Below are 21,635 nucleotides of genomic sequence, written 5' to 3'. Positions count from 1 at the left end.
ATGCTCATTGTACTAAGATCAGCGATGTGAGGCGAAAAAACGGCTAAATTGACAGTCATGACGACATCGTTTATGATCTGGCAGAGGTGCGGCAGAAGCGAACAGTCAGATTACTGCGAGGACCAAAAACGGCTCTTTTTCAGGGCAGATGCTCGGTAATGACTTTCAATTCTAGTTACTACATTGTCTTTCTAGCCTTCCCAGAAAAGCTTTACAGCCATATTGCAGGACAAACCGTCTAATCGGCATTGTACAGTGAGGGGAAAACATGATGTCCTCGCCGCGTTTACGTGTAATGCGGCCGCCTGGTTTCCAGTTTCTGTAGTGAATTTCCATCTGCACTCAGTGTGTGCTTCCTCAGGCAGCCGTGGCGTGGGAGCGCACTGGCCCTGGGCTCTAGCTCTGCAATCCGTCCTGCTTTAAGGCGGTTCTGTGTCTGGCTCGGTGAGTGCTCATGTAATAAATGGGAGCGTGTGTAAACGGGCTCGGTGCTGAAAGACAGGCTGGGATTAACGCACACAGCGCGCCATGGAGTGCAGTGTTTGGTGTAGGCTGATGGTAGTGTGTCGGCTGCGGGTCTGTCCTCAGTCTCCACGCGCACACACACACACACACACACACACACACACACAGACATGAGCAGTGTGTGAAGCCCAGCTCTCAGTACAGCGCACAAGCAGAGCCCTCTAATGCGCTTAACACTGCGGGAAGCACCTTCATACAGGCCTGTGGTGTGGAATCGGTGGACATTTGGTCGATGGGAATGTGTCGAGGTGTGATCAGGAGCACACTTGTGTATGTGTGTGTGTGTGTGTGTGTGTGTGTGTGTGTGGGGTTGAGCGCAGTTTATGGCGGGCCGATTGAACCCAGGCCAGAAAGATGTGCTGTGAGAGGATTGTCTCTCCTGACAAGGTCAGCGTGATGGTTTGGGAGATTATTTACGCGCCCGCTTGGTGTTTTCGCACTAACCGTGTTGTCAGTGTGCACCATGTCCGATAAAACGGTATTATTGCGGACACTTTGGCTGCCTTTCCGAGTGTGTCGCCGAACAGCCCTTTTAATCCGGGCTACCCATAATGCACCGCGCGTCGCGTCTTCCCTCTGTTGTATTTCCTGTATGGCACTGCAATGCTTTGTTTGCTTCTTTGCCTTCGCTAACGCGGGCTTCTGACATGTCGCTGTATAATCGGAGCTGCGGGATGATGGCGATGATGAAGCACGTCGCGTGCGTGTGTGTGTGCGCGTGCTGAGCGCTGTGGACGCGGCAGGAAGGATAGACGGAGGCGCCGAGGCCCCGCGCAATGAGGAAATAACCTCTCGCTTTCTTCCAGAGGCAGTCGCTTTCGCTTTACACTCGACTTCAGCGTGACTTGTGGAGCCCGTGCTCGGCTTTAACGTTGTCTTTAAACCTTAGATTTAATCTTTAAAGCTTGATTAAACCCTAAGCGTTACAGTGAACTGCGTAACCCTAGTCACAGTGACCTTCCTCAACTCGTCCAAGGTATTAAAATGATCATGTTTACTTGCATTGACTGCAGTTTGAGCCTTTTGTTTGTCTACATCCTGTATTTAATCCTGTGGCTTTTCCTCTTTCTGCTTGCAATGTAGTATATGTCAGGGCCAATTTATGAGAAACGACAGTTTAGCTCTTTAATGTGCTGATTATTATATTCCTGCTATGATTAATATAGGCATTTTTTATTTGTCTTTATTTTTTTTCTGCTAGGAATGACTGAGGTGTGAATTGAGGCTGTGATATCGAGAGAACTGCATTGCTTAACTCAAGATTTCGACAAGACTGGACCATTAAAGGACAGGCCTGATGGAGGATACAGGAACTGAGTTAATTTCATCTGAACCAGACGCTCTTGGTGCGGACTTTATCACAGTAGAACTCGATACCCAGCCCATTGAGTATGTGGTCAAGTGGGCTGAGGTTGGCTCTAAATTTACTCTATCCTGCGTGAAAAGGGAATCGGACGAGAGCTTCCCGTCTGACCAGCTGGTTAAAACGGAGTCCGATGAGCGGTTCTTTGTCCCATATGAGGCTGTGTATGCGGAGTGCGAGGACACAGAAACTGGCCTGATCGCCTCACAGGAGGAGGAGGTAAGGAGTGTGTCAGATGTGGACGAGCACACAGTGCTTGTGAGCACCCAGCTTGGGGAGGAGGAGGAGGAAGAGGACGACGATGGCTCAGACAGTGATTGGGATAAAGGGGGCTCCCATTCGAGAAACAGGCCGTACAACTGCCACATCTGTGGCAAGAGCTACAGCCACTCGTCCAGTCTGGCTCGCCACCTGCACCTACACTCTACAGGTGACCATTTGGCCAATTCCACCTCACCTCTCTCTAAAGTGAGCGGCAAATCAGAGGACGGCAAAAAGCTCCTGCAGTGCAACTTATGTGGCGTGCGATGCAACGGCAAGCGGCTCCTGGCAATCCATAAGAAGTGCCACAAAATCAAGAGACTGCACACGTGCAATGCGTGCGGCAAGTCGTTCAACCACAGCTCGAGCCTTTCGCGCCACAGGCTGATCCATAAAAAAGGCCTGGACAAAAAGCTGAAGCCACTATACACGACACCCACATCGGTGCCCATCGTAACCCATCAGAACCGCCCGTCTGGCCGTGGATCAAAGAAGAAGAAGTCACAGCAAACAGAAAGCAAATTTGCTGTGGGAGAGAAGCAGTATCAGTGCACACAATGCGACATGGTGTTCAGCACATCCACCAATCTGTCCAAGCACCAAGTGTCTCATGTGCGGCAGCTGCTCAACTCCTACGCGCAGGGCAGAGACACACTGGACAAGTCCTCAGACCTGAAGATCCGCCTAAAGCTCTGCTCGCGTGACAAACCCAATTACTACACGCTGTGTAAGAAGAACAAGCGCCGCAAAGGAGGCAAGAAAAGGCTGCCAATGGCCGATGATGACCAGCCGTATTCGGGCTGTGGCGTCGCCCTCGCCAAGTTCGAGCAACCGCACGCTGGTGACAGGTGCTACACCTGCAATGTTTGCAAGAAGACCTTTGTGCGCTTGTCCAACCTGAAGCAGCACCAGCAGACGCATGCCTCTGGCAAGCTCTATGAGTGCCAGCACTGTGGGAAGACCTTCGTTCACTCATCTAGCTTCTCGCGCCACAAGAAGGTCCACTCTGGGTTAAAGCAGGCGCCTAAACAATGTAAACGTGAGATGATCGACGAGAGTGCACCTCTGGAGTCTGAGTCTGAGTGAGAGACCCTCACCTTCCAGGACTGTCCAAGCACAGCTTATGGAAAAGTCCTTACTTTTGTGTCCCACCCCCACTTTCCTTTATTTTTCCCCAACCTTTTCTTATTTTGTTAAAGGACAGATAATTTGGCATTGCTCTCATTGTGAAGTGGGTGTGATGTCGCTGGCTGTGTGTTGTCAGCAATAGGCGTCAATATAATAATAATAATAATTTTTTTTTTTTTTTTTTTTTTTTTTTTTTCCATTTGATTCATTTTTTTGGTGGGGTGATGTTAGAGGATGTTCAGGCCATCTTTGGCAATGTAAAGTATAAAAGATTTGTACATTTTTGTTGACATTCCCTTTTTGGTCATGGTTAGGGACAGTTAATTTAATGGCAGGGTAATAGTTTTGCCAGTTCTGTAGTGTTATTTATGTCTACCTTTTTATTTGTAGTCATTCATAACAAAAAAAATTGACATTAGCATTGCAGGTGTTACATATTTTGGATGCTTGCACTAAACACACCTGAAAACAAAATGAAGTACTTAATAGAAAAGACTGTAGGATTAAAAATAGTAAAGAATAATTGGAACCCAGCGTTGCTGTTAGTGGGCCTATTGTAATTGGTGTGGCTAGCAGCTCCCCAAAAAACACTGAGAAAGTTGTTAAAGGATGGGTTTGAGGTTTGATGTCTAGACAAAATTCAACAATTTGACCTTTTTTTTGACCAGAGATCCTGTCACCTCTCCTCCCTTTACCTTAGACCAACAGATATAATCATCTAATCTCCTCGTATTTCAGCTTTTCTTTTGGCAACTGGTTTTATTAAAAGATCCATACACTCAGTGACTTGTATTCGTTGGTTCAAATTTAAATGTTGACTTAATATTTGGAGAATTGGTTGTGTGTTCTGACCTGCCAAGTAGACAAGCCTTCTTGAAAGAATTTTTTTTCTTTTTTTCTCCATGTTTGACAAATCAAATTTGGAGACAGATTTTGCTCTGCACAGTGCTCGGTTCTCTAGTACTGTTCTTCCTTCGTCTGATTGATTAAAGCGCGAAAGTTCTGAAAGGTTACTTGTCCATTTGTCAAAACTATGAAATCCGTATGGGTTATGCAGAACTGCAAATTGTGGTGCAGCCATCAACAGGAATGCGTTCAAAAATGGTGACTTCATATAAATTAGCGTGCGTGTGTGTGCATGTTGAATATATTGAGAGAATATACTCACCAAAATATATATACATTTTAAATATGTTTCATATAAATATGTAAAAATGAAAAATGCCATGAAGAAAAAGTTATAATGTGTGAATGATTTGTGAATAATAACTTTGAATAATTTATGAAATAACCAGGGGATTTCATATTTCACCAGGCATTGCACTATTGATTGAACAAAAACAAAAAAAACAAACCAAGCACTACATACCTACAAATTTGGAATTAAATGTTACAGAGAGCAAAAACTGGGCCATGCTAGATTGAAAGTTTAGAATACTAATGCTTTTTTTTTATTTTTTTTTTTTTTTTATTTTTTTTTTTTATTAAAAACCCACCCAGTAATCTTCACACCTGTTTCAAATATTTGATTTATAAGAGAAGTATAGTTAGCATTCATTTCACAAAGTTATATTCACTCTATGATGCTGTCAGTGACTGAGCACCACCAAAGCTTTTAGGAAGCAACTGTACACACGCACTGTACACACTGATTGGTTCTCTCTCGGCCATGCACCTCAACAGCGTTTTCTCTGTACTCTTCAATGTTCACATCAACTTGACCTGCTTAACCATTTATTGTTCAAACTGAGGTTAAATAGCAATGACTAACCTGTTTTTAAGCTGTTTTAAAGCCATTGCTTGTTTGAACTATGAATCTTTCGGAGGTGTTGAGTTGCACAAATCAAGCACAGCTCTGATCTTGGACTCGGATTGGTGTTTGCTATGGGGGGAAAAAACAAAGGAAAAATATAAATATGCTTGGTACTCCGATTTTTCTTCGTTTGTTTGTTTTGAAATAGTTCCTCTGTTCACCTTGAAGCTGAGGGTCAAATTCCCTTAGTAAAAACATTCATTTAATCTTATTAGTCTCTTCTTGCCTCCAACTTTCTTCTGCAGTAAACAGGTTTCTCCTTGTTTTCTGCACTTTTCTCCCCATTATGGGTCATGTCCATATCATTACCTTCTGTTTTTAACCGCTGTCGTTGTCTCATTTTTTTGATGCAGCGGACCTACATCTAATATAAGAGGTGTACGTTTTTGTGTTGTGTTTGCCATTAGAAGACAATTTATGAATTTTCTGTCTTGCAATTTTGTAATAAACCATTGGTTCAAGCAGTGTGTCTACATTTCATAGTTCTCAATATATGTATATTTTTTAAACTGTATTTTAGCAAACAAATATTTACCTTGTGGTTTGGTGGAAAGTAGGTGTGTGTGTGTGTGTGTGTGTGCTCCTGAAACAGCTGCTCAAATAACTAACCATCAGGCACTCTTAGGAAAAAAAATGTGTATGATACTTAAATCTTCATTCATCAATTCATTCATATTTACATTTTTATGCAAATAACATACTAAAAAGGTGACCCAATGCCAGAAATGAATTACTGCAAGATGTTGTACAATGTCATTTTGAAATATAGTAAATTGTAAATAAGGATTAAATTGATCAGTATTTGGTCATTTTCACTGTTCCATTATTCACAAACTGGCTATTTACAGGATTTATAGTCTGGGTTTATGTACACTAATGTACACTTGACATCAACTTTGAAACTTTGTTCTAAGGACATCCCTTGTTTCATTTATTATTAACTAGAATTAGTGGGCATTGTTTCTTATAGTGGAAGTGGACGTGTGTACAGCTTAATCTGGGACTAGTAAAAAAATCATTTGAAATCTATTCAAGCATTAGGTTTGAGGTTTTTTGAGCTACAGACCAAATTTTAGGCCTCAGAGGTCTTTATTTTTCTCAGTTCACTGTTCTACCACAAGGTGGCGACAAAACCATTTGAGTGACTGTGTGTGTGTGTGTGTGTGTGTGTGTGAGAGAGAGAGAGAGAGAGCTCATGTGACAGGAGCTGCTTTAAGTCTGCTCATTATCTGAACAGGGTGGCATTAGGAGTGGTACAAAAAAAGGAAACAAAGTAATTACATCTGAAAATAAAGTATGTTATGATACTCTGCAGACATGTATTAAGAGTTTTAAACAGTAGTAACAGGTTAATGTGATTTTTTTAAATCATAAGTTAAATTGCTGTGTTTAATACTTGGTTGCAAATCCTTTGCTGTCAGTGACTGCCTAAAGTCTGGAAACCACAGACATCACCGGATGCTGGGTTTCTTTCCTGGTGATGCTCTACCAGGCCTTTACTGCAGCTGTCTTCACTTCCTGATTGTTTTTTTGGGGTCATTTTGTCTTCAGCAAGTGGAATGCAGGTCTGGTGATTGACTTGGCCATTTCAGAACATTCCACTTCTAGACCTTAAAGTCTTGGGTTGTTTGGAAGTATACTGTGGTCCATCTGCACTGTGACACAATGTCCAGTGGGTTTTGAACTATTGGGCTGAATCTGAGAAGATAATATAGCCCTCCTTCAGAGTTCATCCTTCTGATTTTGTCAGCAGTTACATCATCAATAAATACAGGGAACCGGTTCCACTGGCAGCCATACATGCTCACGCTATAAGATGAAGTGAAGAGCAGTTAACTGCATGGCAGAAACATAGCTACTCTCTCTCATGAATTTTGTGTGCATGGCGCCTTTTAAATAAATGTAAACAGTCATTTTCATTTTCTTCTTGGAAACATAACAGGCATTTTTGAAACATAAACATAATCATCTGCCTGCTCAACCCTGCCGAAAACCTGTGTGTAATTCATACACTGTCAGTGATGGTTCATCCATAAGCAGGCAGGTGGGACAGAGCGCAACCATTTATATCAGCCATTAAACTAATTCTATTATTCATAAAGCCCTCATTGGGGGAGCATGGTGGCTTAGTGGTTTGCATATTTGGCTCACACCTCCAGGTTGGGGGTTTGATTCCCACCTCTGGCCTGTGTGTGCAGAGCTTGCATGTTCTCTCTGTGCTTCGGGGGTTTCCTCTGGGTCTTCCAGTTTCCTCCTACAGCCCAATGACATGCATTTTAGGCCGATTGGCATCTCTAAAGTGTGTGAGTGTGTGTGCAATTGTGCCCTGCAATGGATTGGCACCCTGTCCAGGGTGTAACCTGCCTTGTGCCCCAAGTCCCCAGGGAGAGGCTCCAGGCTCCCCACGACCCTGTGTAGGATAAGCAGTACAGAAAATGGATGGATGAATAAAGTCCTCAATCCCAATTTCATGCATTTTAAATTCTCTTAAAATACCAGTTATCTTTTTTGAGTGATCAACAATTTAAAAAAATACAAAAATAAATAAAATATTTGACAGATATAAGCCTGCGTTCTTTGATTTGCTCGCCTTTCTAGATGTTGCGCAATCCCTGGGCAGCGAGCGCCATAGAGTTATTATGACACCTAGTGGTCGAAAGTGGGAACTGCAGTAACTGCTAAAAGGCGTTCAGTGGGAAGAGATCCCATTGCTCCATTCTCACTTTTCAGTGGAAGATGACTCACGGTCTAGACATGGTTAATAACATGGCTGCCAGTTTAGACTAGTTTAAAAATATTCAGTCTTGTTTTATAGCAAATAATCGAAATTAAATCTAATACATTCCACAAAAGGCAAAGTGTAAGTGCAGACAGTGGGCCTGTTATGCACAAAACAATTTGTATTGTAAGATATATATTGCAAAGATTTTCTGAAAATCAGAAATTCAGGTGTAATACTTGTTTCCCCATGCAAAGGCTGAGAAAAAGAAGAAGAAAATGTCTCCCTTTTAAAATGCCCAACCTTTTGGGCTAGTTTGAGGTAATTTGTGTGGGCTTTGAGGTGCAGCTGGGCTGGAAATTTAGCTGAAACATGTGAACCTTGGTTAATGATATTATCTTGAGCACAGTTAAAAAAAAAAAAAAAAGGTAGGTCTAAAACCTAGCAAAATGAGCTGCTAGTCTGTGTGCTGGATGACTATGTTGCTGACTCTCAACTGCTTATTACAGGGTTACTCTAAAAACTCACTAGCCTAAGGTATAAGATACACTGTGTGACAGCCTCTCCATTTAATTTTGTTTGAGGGTATGTTGTTATTAATGTCCTGCCCCACCAAAATCTATGGTCACCTGCTGCTTCTGAACACTGATGTGTAATTAATTTGTCAAATTAATTATTGAAAAAAATTGTGAAATTAATTTGTAAATTCGTAAAAAGGGTTGTGGCAACAAAAAAGCTGTGAAAATTGTTTATGAAAAAAAAAGGGCTTGTTCTTTTCCTTGATACAAAATAAGGCTAGCTACACAGGCACACATACCACACACACCCAATGTTCTTTCTGCTGACTGCCTCATCATATAGTGACAACATGCAGAAAGTCCAGATACCAAGTTGGAGGGGAGTGCAGTAACACAGGGCATTAATACAACAACGTTTTGATGTCCATAATTCTGCTCCAGTGCGCATTAAAGTAATGAATCTATTATGTACTGACATGTAGCTATAAGGCTTTGATTTACTTTGAGCCAGCAGCTGGCACACATTTCCATACCCAAAATGAAGAAATGGACAGATGGCTGACTAAACAGAATGCTGTGACTAAAGTGCTAGCTTTAACTCAAACACACAGTTGGACCTCAACTCTTCTGCAGTGTCACTACTGTGCTATGAATATCTGGTTCAATGTGTTATATGCTGAATGCTTTTGACTGATAGCTGGTCGCTTTTGACTGATAGCTGGTAGCTTTTGACTGATACCTGGTCGCTTTTGACTGATAGCTGGTCGCTTTTGACTGATAGCTGGTAGCTTTTGACTGATACCTGGTCGCTTTTGACTGATAGCTGGTCGTTTTTGACTGATAGCTGGTGGCTTTTGACTGATAGCTGGTGGCTTTTGACTGATAGCTGGTCGCTTTTGACTGATAGCTGGTCGTTTTTGACTGATAGCTGGTGGTTTTTGACTGATAGCTGGTGGCTTTTGACTGATAGCTGGTGGCTTTTGACTGATAGCTGGTGGGTTTTGACTGATAGCTGGTCGCTTTTGACTGATAGCTGGTCGTTTTTGACTGATAGCCGGTGGTTTTTGACTGATAGCCGGTGGTTTTTGACTGATAGCCGGTCGCTTTTGACTGATAGCCGGTCGCTTTTGACTGATAGCCGGTCGCTTTTGACTGATACCCGGTCGCTTTTGACTGATAGCCGGTCGCTTTTGACTGATAGCCGGTCGCTTTTGACTGATAGCCGGTGGTTTTTGACTGATAGCCGGTGGTTTTTGACTGATAGCCGGTGGTTTTTGACTGATAGCCGGTCGCTTTTGACTGATAGCCGGTCGCTTTTGACTGATAGCCGGTCGCTTTTGACTGATACCCGGTCGCTTTTGACTGATACCCGGTCGCTTTTGACTGATAGCCGGTCGCTTTTGACTGATAGCCGGTCGCTTTTGACTGATAGCCGGTCGCTTTTGACTGATAGCTGGTGGTTTTTGACTGATAGCTGGTGGTTTTTGACTGATAGCTGGTAGCTTTTGACTGATAGCTGGTAGCTTTTGACTGATAGCTGGTGGTTTTTGACTGATAGCTGGTCGCTTTTGACAGTGTGGGAGTAAACATAAATAAAAATATTTATTAAAATACAGACATGAGTAGAAAAATCTGGAGTCAACATTGCAGAGAAACCATAATAACATTGCTCTGTATGTGCTACATTTTGTAAAAGCCCAATAAAGATTAAAGTCAACACAGTCTTAGCAGTTAACACATTCAATCCAACAGAGGGCATCCAACTACCAAGGAAAGAACCAGCACACTCAAATGACCTTTCTTTGGGGATTTGCCAAATTAAGCAGTTACCCGACCACCCATTTGATTCATCTGTATTACCTCAAGCTAACAATTTTATGTTGATTTAATTATAACCATGAATCTAAATATTTAAATGTAATTTAAATATAATTTACATGCACATTGGGTTGGTTTATTGTGAATTGGTCCGGTTTTAAACTGTGGCTTGCAAACATTTTTGCACACAGTCCATTTATTCTGGCAACTTTGTCTTCCTTTAATGCAAAGTGTGGGGGATCACATCAGACAGAAAGATGAAAGATTGTGTAAGGATGGAAAGAAACTGGCAAGCAGGGGGACAGAGAGGATAAAAAGAAAGTAAGAGACAGAGAGAGAGATATAGAGAGAGAGAGAGCAGAACAGAAAGAGGAGGAACAAGTTCCCATTAGAATTCTGGAGCTGCAGCTGTGAGTTCTCGGGCCGCCGAAGTGAGGCAATGAAGTTTGCCATTGTTGCAGAGCTCACAGGCCTTGGCTTCCTGGCAACCGTGAAGTGAATTAGCCAGGCCTTTCTGTGGGTCGAGAAACAGCTCCTCTGTTCCTCAACAAAAAGCCCATTGAGATGAAGGGCGCGCTGGCCTCCCCAGGCCTCCTGAAAGGCGAACCCCAAAGCCAGCAAATGAAAGGCCCAGCTCCTGCTAAGGCATCGGCTGCTGTGGGAAATGCGGGTGATGTCATTATCAATGCATTTTCTTACTGTTCTTGTTGCTTTCCTAACCCCCCCCTCCCCCCTTCTCTTCACACTCACCCTCCTATCCACCCTACTGTTCTCTTCCTGTTCCATTTAGATCCCCATTATGGGGCTGCATCTCACTGCAAATGCAAAGAAACCCTCAGACTTGGTTGCTATGGAAACATGGAAACAGTGCAGGGGTTTGAGGGTAGCAGTCTTTTAAATCAGTTTGGAGGCGATGAGACGGGGACGGGTGGGGCGTGGGGACGATGAGACCGGAATGAGCAGGAATTTGGACATGTTTAAAGACAAATTTGTAATCCTTCAATTTCTAGGCTTTTACTCAAACAAAGGTTTGAAAGTCTAATGGAGTTTGTGATCTCAAAAGATCCTCAACAGTCAGCCAAAGGCTTTTTCACAGAGACATGCTGAGAATGCTAAATACAGCTCAACTGCTGGAAAAAATATTGAAGTGCTGTAGCATACTGTCTTTTATCATCTAGCTAAAATTTCACTTGTATTGTTATATGCAATGCACATCATTACTGTAGATTGATCTTCTAATTTCTTGGATATCAATATTCAGTCAAGCTAAGTAGAGAGGGAAAACATAATCAGAATTATTAGCAGTGGCAAAACAATCATTAAAAGAGGAATAATGACAATATACAGTCAGGTCCATAAGTATTTGGACAGTGACAATTTCTGTAATTTCTTAATTTGAAATTAAGCAATCAAGATGTGATGAAGTGTAGATTTTCAGCTTTAATTCAATAGGTTTATCAAAAATATTGCATTAACCATTTAGGAATTACAGCCATTTATTTCATAGTCCCTCTATTTTCACAGGCTCAAAAGTAATTGGACAAACTAACATAATCATAAATATTAAGATTATTTTTAATACTTGGATGCAAATCCTTTGCAGTCAATGACTACCTGAAGTCTGGAACCCATGGAGATCTCTAAATCCTGAGTTTCCTCCCTTGAGGTGCTTTGCCAGACCTTTACTGCAGCCGCCTTCAGTTGCTGCTTGTTTGTGGGTCTTTCTGCCTTCAGTTTTGTCTTCAGCAAGTGAAAAACATGTTCAGTTGGGTTGAGGTCAGCAGACATTTAAGAACATTTTATTTCTTTGCCTTAAGAAGCCCTTGGGTTGCTTTCAAGAAATGTTTTGGCTCATCATCCATCTGTACTGTGAAGCGTTGTCCTATCAGTTTTGCAGCATTTGAATGAATCTGAGCAGAAAGTATAGCTCTACACTTCATCCTGCTACCTCTGTCAGCAGTCACATCATCAATAAACATCATGTCTCTTGATCGTAGACTTTGACAATGATACGCCTACCTCCTCCAGAGTGTTTTTGACTTGGCTAGATGTTGTGAAGGGGTTTTTCTTCACCAAGGAAAGAATTCTGCGATCATCCACTTTAGCTGTTTTCCGTGGTCTTCCAGGCCTTTGAGGAAACAGGCCACACCTGGCCATGAAACTGCTTATCAGTCAATTGTCCAATTACTTTTGAGCCAGTGAAAATGGAGGGACTATGTAAAAAAAATGGCTGTAATTCTTAAACGGTTAATGCAATATTTTTGTTAAACCCTTGAATTAAAGCTGAAAGTCTACACTTCAAACACATCTTGACTGCTTCATTTCAAATCCATTGTGGTGGTCTACAGACGCAAATGACAAAATTGTGTCAGTGTCCAAATACTTATGGACCTTGCTGTATGTGTGGCTACAGCGTACAAATCAAGTCTTTAGGGCTGAGAGAATTCTTTTGAAGATGGAAAGGTTCTCACGGTACTTTGCAAAGAGACTTTTCTTGCTCATTTGGCTCCTTTCAGGGTCACTTTAGGCTAATTTTCAGTGTCACTATGGTGTTTTTCTGTTGGATGCTAACAATGACAATAACTATTTAGAGCTCAACTGATTCTCACTGAGCTTGGAATACAGAAGGATTAACATAAGAAATATAGCCTGACACATTCTTTCGGAGAAAAAAAGAGAAGTGGGATAAATACCTACTTTTTCAGGCACACTGCTGAGTGAATTAGATCTAAAAAAGTATTTTCATTGTGCTTTTGCAGGCTCTTACATTCTACAGTTAAAGTGGTTTAAAAGCAGTTGACAGTTACATCTGAGGATGAATTTTCTGCCACATATTAGCAGTGAATTTAATGAACACCGTCTTAAATGATCATATAGTAATTTCCTCTTAAAAGGCCATTTGAATATGTATTTATATTCTGAGCTTTTTTTTTTTTATTAGTTTTAGTTTTATTAGTTATTTTATATATATATATATATATATATATATATATATATATATATATATATATATATTATATATATATAATTTTGTCTTCTCTGCTCATTATACAAGGTCTAGGTGTTGTTTTAAAAGGCTTCAGAATATGTCAAATTGGCTTGAGAACTAGATACATGAAATAATTACTCCTCTCTTACACTCATGTTTGCAACACAGCAACTCGAAAAACAGGTACCACTAAATCTTGCAGTGAGCAGACTGAGATAGCACTGTGCTTTTTTTTTTCTAAAACTCAAACATTGTTGTACTATTCAAAGAATAATTTGGATAAATACAATGAACTCCATAATTACTAGCACTGAAATGAGCAAAAATGAGTTAACACATGCAGTGCGTGATATTTTGATATTTCAAACATAAACTGACACTGTATAGTTTTATTTCAACATTATCTTTTTCGAATGCATTTTTTAAAATTAATACACTTTTCCTCTGTAAGCCTACATTTAATATTTAGTGAAATCTCACTGTAGAGAATCACAGCATTGAGTCTGTTCTGTAATGTCTAAAAATGTGATAGACACATGTAGGAGGATCTTGTTCCACTCGTCCATGCAGAACATGTATGTGTGTAACATTATGTATTTTGGTTTGTCCATGGACTGCATTCTTTAATTTGGACACAGGCTTTCAACAGAGTTCAACTCCAGAGACTGTAGTGGTCATCTCAAAACACTGATTTTGTTTTTCAAAACTATACTGTAGAACTCATAATGCCATTAATGTTCACAAGAGCCCCTGGGCACTCCACAAGGTGTGAAACAGCCCTAAAGGATCCACAACCATATTTTACACTGGGTAAAGGAGCTTTTTTTCTTGTAGTCAGTGATGGTGAGCATGGACAAAAAGTTTGGCAGACAACTGAGGTTCTAAATACCACAATGCATGATGAGATAGCTGCCCTCTGTACCTGTCTGATCCCTCCTGATGCTCTGCTTCTGCTTCACCTGAGAATCGCCGAGGATGGCTCCACATGACTAGCCTAAAGTCTGCTGTGGATGGTACCACACAGATACCCTCAAAATGGCTGTAGATGTTATTACTGAATGCTGTAGACTTAAAACCGAAAATTTTAATTACATCAGTTAAATCAAAATGACTTTGATGCCCACTGAAGATGTTTTCAACACACCTAGCACTGCTTGATTTTATAGTATCCAGTTGTGGAAGAGTAATGACTTGTAATCACACTATCACCCAGAAGATGATGGGTTGCATTTTGAGTCTGGTTCCTCTCAAGGATTCTTCCTAATGTCGTCTCAGGGAGTTTTTTCCTTGCCACTGTCACCTCTGGCTTGCTCATTATCATCATTTTAAATCTTTAAATCTACAGTATATTTGGGTTTCTGTAAAGCTGCTTTGATGACAATGCCCATTGTTAAAAGCACTATAGAAATAAGATTGAATTGAAATTGAAGTGAATAAAATATGCTTTGTGAAGTTCAGGTGCTGCATTTTGTGGGTTGCTCTCAGGAAGGGCTTCTTTAGTGCAGCTTGGTTTTATGGAAATGGTGTCTAATAGCTCATTTGTGTTTAGGTAGTGGTGATGAGTCCAGGGTTCGATGTCGGAGCTCCAGTTACCTGTCTGTGTGGAATTTTGCTATGTTCTTCTGTGATCTTTGAAGGTGATGGTATAAAAAAGCAAATAAATAAATAAATAAATAAATCAATCAATCATGGCATTTATTTTAAATATTCTTCATCGAAATGCTACAAAATGCTATTATTCCAAATTCTCCAATTGTTTTAACTTGAATATATAATGTATTTGATGCAATAATTATGAAGTGTACTGAAAGAAAACCTCCATTAATAGGAACTGTCGGTTTTCTTTTGATGTTGCTGCTGGCCATTTTAATATGATGAGTTTGTGGAATGACTAAAGCACTGAGTTTTACTGAAACTGAAACTACTACTTGTGCTAACTGGAGTGAGCAGCGGCAGACCACAGATCCAGTGTTCTGGTGCAGAACGCCACTCTGTCTCCAGAAAGCTGAGCTGGAGTGCCCTGCTCAGACATGAAGGTCAGCAGTGTCCTCGCATGGCTAAGGTGATCCCTGTGTTCCTGCTAAACACTCTCTGAGGACTCTTTAACTCAGCCTGGTCGGCTCGCTTTTCTTCGAGCCTGCCTATCCTAGCAGTCCCCTCTGCATCTTAGCAGCACAATTACTCTCTCATTAGCCCCATCCCCTCCCTCTCTCCCAGGCACACTGCATTGTGTTACATTAGGATAAAGAGGGCAGGCTAATATGTGTGTGTGAGTGTGAGTGAGGGAAAGGGAGCTCTTAAGAGCAGTGTCTGACGTTTGCCGATTCAGGAGGAATCTGATCTCGCCCAGAGCTTTGTCTCTCATTCTAATCTCGCTCTTGTTCCTCTGTCCACCCAACCTTGCTCTTTCTGTATCCGGACTGATTCTCATTTAAATTACCTGAATATTTTAGACAGCCCCAAGTGACTAAGAAGGTATTTAATGCTACTGTATATCTTGTATGACTGTGGATAAAATGTATGATTAAAATTGTAGAATTTGCAACTTGATATTCATTTTTAAAAATATGATTTTCTGTCGGTTCAAGTTCAAATTGAGTCACATTTACTTGTAAACACAAAAGAGCTCCTGGGAAAAGGGTTGTGATTACTTGAGGTGTCCCATTTTTACAACAAAAGAAAACATTCCCTATTCACAGACATCACACTTTCCATGAGTACACCACTGTATTAGATGATGCTTTCATTACAAGGTGGACTAGTTTATTTCACTGTGCATTTCTTATCTCAGCAGCAATGCAATGCATTCCAGACTTAATATTCTCTCTGACTGTCACTGTATAATTGAAACCCCCTACACCCTCAAGTGCAGACACAGCTGAGAGAAGCGGAAAGCGCAGGCGAGAGTAAAGGAGGGAGAAAAGTCAGGCGAGTGAGCCGTATGTCCCGCAGCTCTGGTCTTTTTCTTCCCAGCACAAACAAACACTTTCATGGCTGAACACCCGGTGGCGACTCAAGATGCGATTTCTTCCCCCAAACAGCCAGCAGGATCCTCGCCATGCCTTATCAGTGGTGAGCAGAGGAGCACAGAAGCCCAGGCAATTTGAGCCCTGTGATAGACACGGTAATTTCCGTTGCACATGCTTGGACTTGAAGAAGACGATGCAGAGGATGCGAATGAGGGAAGGATGTTGCACAGAGAAAGGGATGAAAAGGGCTGGAGAGACAAAGGAGGGCACACAGAGGCGGGGGGGGGGGGGGGGGGGGGGTTTACTTGCTCAACTGAATAAACACTTGTCTGCTCGATTTATTTGACTTATGATGGCTTGTGCTGTGTAATGCAGTGCTGCAGGTGGAGCTGAGCGATTATTATTCCCTTTCATGAAAGTTTGATAATACATAGCATTCTGGTAAAGACAGTAGGCAAAGACATCATGCCCTGTGTGTATATAAGTTTTTTTTTGTATTTCCAGTTTACATTTGTCTACATTTGACTTTTTTATGGCTTATAATTGTCTTTTTGCTTTCAAGAAAAACTCTTTTGTATTTGTGTAAAGTAAAAATAAATATCTAAGTATCTAAAACATGTGGAGGCATCAAGGAGAATATGACTTACTGCTGAAGTTCTGCTTTCACAAAATGTTACATTCAATGTTAGCAACTAGAGGTCTGCAGCTAGAGCTTGAGAAGGACCACCGTCTGGTTATAGCCATTTCAGATTCTTCGACACTTGCAATTCTATGTGAACATTGTGATTTTTCGTCCATGCATTTGTCTAGAGTTTAATCTAAACTTGCTCATCTGACTGCTTTCAGCACTATGATAAGGATAAAGAATGTATTTTGTTGATGTAATTTGCCATGAGGAATGTTAAGAGTTGCCCATTTAAGTTTTACCAACTGGCTTCAAGGACATGCTAAGATTTATTATTTTTTTTTTACCTTACACATATTTAATATAATGTGTCTATGCAACTAAATCAAGGTGCCAGAATAAAGGCAGTGTGCGTGTGTAATGTGCTTTTCTCATGTTCTCAATTAGGTATTTTGTGTTCTCTACTTAATAATCCATCCACAATCCACCATCATCCGAAGAAAACATAAAGTCATCTGCTATGGTTACAACTCACTCTAGGTACATGTACGTCATAATACTGATAAAAATTAATGTTTCATATAGAATCCTGTCCTGGAGATAAATATTGCCGTTGCTCATCATCAAAAAATGTGGCCTAATTATTTATTAATATCACATTTACATTGCCCAAAACATATCCAGGATACCAGGGTGAACTACTGTGGTTACAACAAATTTTCAGACAGTCGTGCTGGACAGTACTGCCTCCTTCTTGAGTCAATGTCACACAGTTGAACTTAAGAAAAACTTTATTGAAGGTCATATCTAAGACAAGCTTCTGTTTTGGTCAACGTCCAACAAAACCATTAGCGCATAACCGTCCAAGAAAATGCTTAAGTCTGTAGTTAATCCAGGGTCTGAATACTGATGTGTGCTGTGTCAGTATTAACTCCTCTCTACTGCCCACTAAGTCAACTCTGAATATGGACCAGTGAGTTCAGAAAGTATTAAATTATATGGCTCTTTTTAGAGTTAAGTATATTTCTTAATTTCTGTGAATTAGGTAGGCTACTTTTGAATCAAATGACGAAGACTGTCAGAGCACCGATCGGTAGGGGCAAATAAAATACGACTCTATTCATTTAGAAAGTGCTCTCTTGGCACAGCTCCATTAATATCAATATGCTTTATAAATATAAATAGTTCCACTAAGGACATTACTCAGAAACTACCTGTGAGATTCTACTGGCAAAATTTGGTCATAGAATGTGATATTAGTTTATCTCAAAAGGATAAGCATGCGTTAAGGATTCTTCATATACACATAGCACTGAGACAAGGCATTTAATGTAGTTTATTACATACATATAAAATAAGATAGAAAAATAAGGTATAAACTTGTAACAATGGCTGTTGATACAGACATACATATCTTCTCATAGGCAATACCTGGGTAGGGGCACACATAGCATGAATCTAACACAGTCTTATGTCTGCATGTGTGTAATACACTTATTCACTCATATAATAAAGAACATTCACAGAAATAAAATCGAAAATTTTGGAAACAAAGATCAGAAAACAACACAAACCAGATTTATACTTTAATTGCTATCTAGGGTGAAATATCATGCGATATTTAGTACGGTGTGGCTCATCCACAGATAGCTCTAACCTGTATTGTACTGTCAAGCAGATCAAATTTGACCATTTTCATAATCTCAACTACTAAGAAGCAATGCTTTTGAAATACAGGCTATTTTCATCTTATTCCAAAATACAGGCTGAACTTCAACTTTAGTGCCTTCATAACTACAATAATACGGTCACGGTACTGCGGAATTAAAACTGAAAGTGGTAGTGAAGTGAGGATGGCACAGGAAGACATGTTCAATGACTCAGAGACCCCCCACAAGACATCAGAGGCCATTTTGTTGCATAGTAAAGAAAGATTTGGGGGATGGGAGACACGTAACACATGGTGCAGTCCAGCATGGGCAGTGCACACAGCTTCCAGTGAAAAATACAGTGACGTCGGTGCAACTTTGTTACAATTCACTCATATTGCAATGTTCACAGTGGCATATTCTATTATTGTTAGGCTGAAAACACAAGACAATAAATTCCACCATAAAGGTTCACAGATTATTAAAGGATCACAGGTGGAATATTGGCTACAATATTAAAAGCATAATCCGGTTGTCTGAGGCTGGAGGCATGATTGTTTCTCAACTTTGTTGAAGCACACTAATTAACCAAACAGCCCATATTGCAATTTACATTTCCTATTAGAGGATGTAAGGATTAAGATTCAGAATTTACATTCAGTGCATTATTACCTCTTCAGTAATGACTGACTTATGCTGAACTGAAAGGGGAAACAAGAAGACTGCGCAACTTATCCTCAGAGAAAGATGTGTGCACTGAGCGCTGGCCTGCTCATTCGCCACTAATGATGACACATTCAGATTGAAGAAACCATGAGAACCACAATAAGGCACTTTGTAATGTTTCTATTTCAACCCCCCGTCAGCAGAACGCAAAGGTTGGTTTGGTCGTCCATTTCTACATCCAATTACAGAAAACGGGATTGTTTTCACATAAAGGGTTTAGTGTTCTCTTTTTTCACTTTACAATACTTGTATAAAAGATTCCGTTGTAAAAATATATACTTTCTCTTCCCCTGAACTGGAGGATAATAAAAGTTTTCTGTACATATTTTCTTTTTTTTGTCATCTTTGAACATTTATCTACAAATTTGATACATTTGTACAGCAGATAGGCAAGCATGGCTTATACATCCTCAGAAAAACTCGTTCACTGAAAAGTGTTCGATTGTTGGGCAAAATGCTAAACACACCTCTCTATGTTCATCATTCGCTTTGCACTGCCTATATTAATGCGCCAAATCTCATTAATGTGAGTCAAAATTCCCTTTGATCCCTTAATCAGTTTTCAGAGAAGAAGACAGAGTTGCGATTTCGCCAGTTCACACAGCTAATGTACAGGGACAGAAAGGTGCATGCACCAATGCCACACCATCACATCACATAATACATTCAGACAGATGTGTCACCGTCACACCTGGGTAACGGGCAGGGCTGTGGTTTTTTTTCTTCCTCTCTTGACTGAAGGCTGGGTCTGTGTTTGCTTGGAACATCACGTGTCATGTGTTGTGGGGCTGTAGAGTATGTGGTAAGTGTAAGTATGTGGGTGAAGGATCAGGTCAGAGTGGGCTAATTGTTATTGCTTATTGCTTACAAATGACTCAGTGCAGGTCTACAGTGGCAGGACGGTCTGCTCCCTACAGACCTTTTGAACTGGAGGGCGTCTTCCGGGCTTTGCTGTGTGTCCACAGATCAGGTGCAGAGATGCTGCATCTTCACTGCCAGTGCAGTGAAAGCTGTTTAATGCTCTTTTTTTCTTTGTATTATTCACTCATTTGTTTTTAGAGCAGAGAAGTGATCTGCAGGCAGGCAATGGGCAGGTCATCATTGGGTGAAGTTGAGAAGTCAGAAGGTCAGGGGTTAGTTGCCGGTGGTGGCTGGGTGGTTAGAGAAAAGGAAACAAGGAAAAAAAACAAAGGAAAAGAAGGGCAACAAAAGAGGGAGGAAAAGAAAAAAGATACAGAGGAGATTAGTTTCAGCTAGTGAAGGCAGGATGACAATATGATAAACCCATCACAATTAGGCTCCAGATTGAATTGAGTCAAACCTAAGCATCACTGCATTCATGCCTTTCACAACACCTGTTCAGTAATGTGTTAGGCATGAAATGATTCGCATTTAACAATTTAGGACAACTGTGGGTTGACTGAGTATGGGAGCACTGGAAGAACTGTTGGTCTTCATCTACACAATGCAGTAAAATCAAAGCATGATTTTACTGACAGGATGGCAGCCAGTGTGAACCAATAGGTTACATGTTAAGAAGGAGGAAATGAAAAGAGAAAATTCCTGACAAATAAAAAAGAACACAACTGTGGTAAACATGTCTAATGGTTAGTAGCAGTCAAGTGAAGGGTCAGATATAGTTCCTAATGAAAGGAAAGGACAGACCAGAGAGCAGCCGATGCAGTGTCTTGTTACTCGACTGCTATTAAGCACTAGAGCTCTTCAGAGGTTTAAGCGGCAAGCGGATAGTTATGATGGAGATGGATTATAATGTCAAGGAAACAAGTCATTGAACACTGAAATAATTTAGGGCCAAAACAGTTGTTGGTTGTTGTTGTACTCAATAAAATTTTTATTGCCTTTTCAAATTCATTTTTTTTTCTTCTATTTACAACAACATAAAAATCTTGGCCTTTAATGATACAAAGCAACACTACACGGAATTCTCTAGATAACATAATAGCCATGGAAACACAAGCTGTGGGAATTTTAGCCATCACCCTCAGCTTTGCAGACTATTGACAATTCACAGGACACATAATATAAAATGCTTTTGCATATAAACACTGGAAAAGTCCTGTCGTTCATATAAAGCCCTAACATATATCCAAAAATATAGGAAAATCTCTAAGGTGGTACTATAAAGCAACTATTATGTATATTTGCCTTTCCTACAAATAGCCCTCTATAATATCACTGCTATTTCTTTGCAAATTGCAAGTAAATTGACATTTCATATACATTCCTGCTTTATATTTTTATATATATATATTTATTTATATTTATATATATATTTTTAAGAAGCAACAAGTAAATACTATTTTCTTTTCAACAACAACAAAAAATAAAATGATGCTTACAGTAAAACATAAAAAAAAAGTATCAAGTGGAATATTTTGTTCATAAATGCATCTATAATCTGACATTTCTGTCTACACAACAGTGGTCAACCTTAAGACTATGCAGCTTCGATCACACATGTATTCAATACTCTTTTCAGTTCTGTCATCTGAGGTTTGACGTAGTTTTCAC

At 40.4% G+C, this 21,635-nt stretch overlaps 2 protein-coding genes across 9 annotated transcripts in view; one reads left to right on the top strand and one right to left on the bottom strand.

The window, feature by feature from the left end:
• The first annotated feature begins 5 nt into the window (after positions 1–5).
• LOC113541574 (zinc finger protein 883) lies at positions 6–5,554 on the top strand. Of its 3 annotated transcripts, none has more exons than XM_026938634.3 (2): positions 6–155; positions 1,727–5,554. In XM_026938634.3, the coding sequence occupies exon 2, from the start codon at positions 1,823–1,825 to the stop codon at positions 3,233–3,235; it is 1,413 nt and encodes a 470-aa protein (XP_026794435.1). In that variant the 5' UTR covers positions 6–155; positions 1,727–1,822; the 3' UTR covers positions 3,236–5,554. The 3 variants fall into 3 exon arrangements, with proteins under 3 accessions (XP_026794435.1, XP_026794451.1, XP_026794443.1); XM_026938650.3 differs by lacking the exon at positions 6–155 and adding an exon at positions 184–444; XM_026938642.3 differs by lacking the exon at positions 6–155 and adding an exon at positions 479–1,501.
• Positions 5,555–18,037: 12,483 nt separating this feature from the next.
• Positions 18,038–21,635, bottom strand: part of LOC113538739 (KH domain-containing RNA-binding protein QKI) — a 67,330-nt gene continuing 63,732 nt past the window's right edge. For 3 of the 6 annotated variants that reach the window (XM_034302654.2, XM_026934075.3, XM_053232422.1), the window contains one exon: positions 18,038–20,254. In XM_034302654.2, the coding sequence (XP_034158545.1) occupies positions 20,238–20,254 (17 nt within the window). In that variant the 3' untranslated portion in view covers positions 18,038–20,237. Of the gene's footprint in view, positions 20,255–20,931 lie in introns of those variants that run through there. The other 3 variants (XM_026934084.3, XM_026934066.3, XM_026934094.3) reach the window with 1 other exon arrangement.

The sequence above is a fragment of the Pangasianodon hypophthalmus genome, chromosome 3 (assembly GCF_027358585.1).
Source record: "Pangasianodon hypophthalmus isolate fPanHyp1 chromosome 3, fPanHyp1.pri, whole genome shotgun sequence".
Classification (NCBI taxonomy): Eukaryota; Metazoa; Chordata; class Actinopteri; order Siluriformes; family Pangasiidae; genus Pangasianodon; species Pangasianodon hypophthalmus.
The sequence above is the reverse complement of the archived record's forward strand: the minus strand, read 5'-3'. Positions and strand labels throughout refer to the sequence as shown.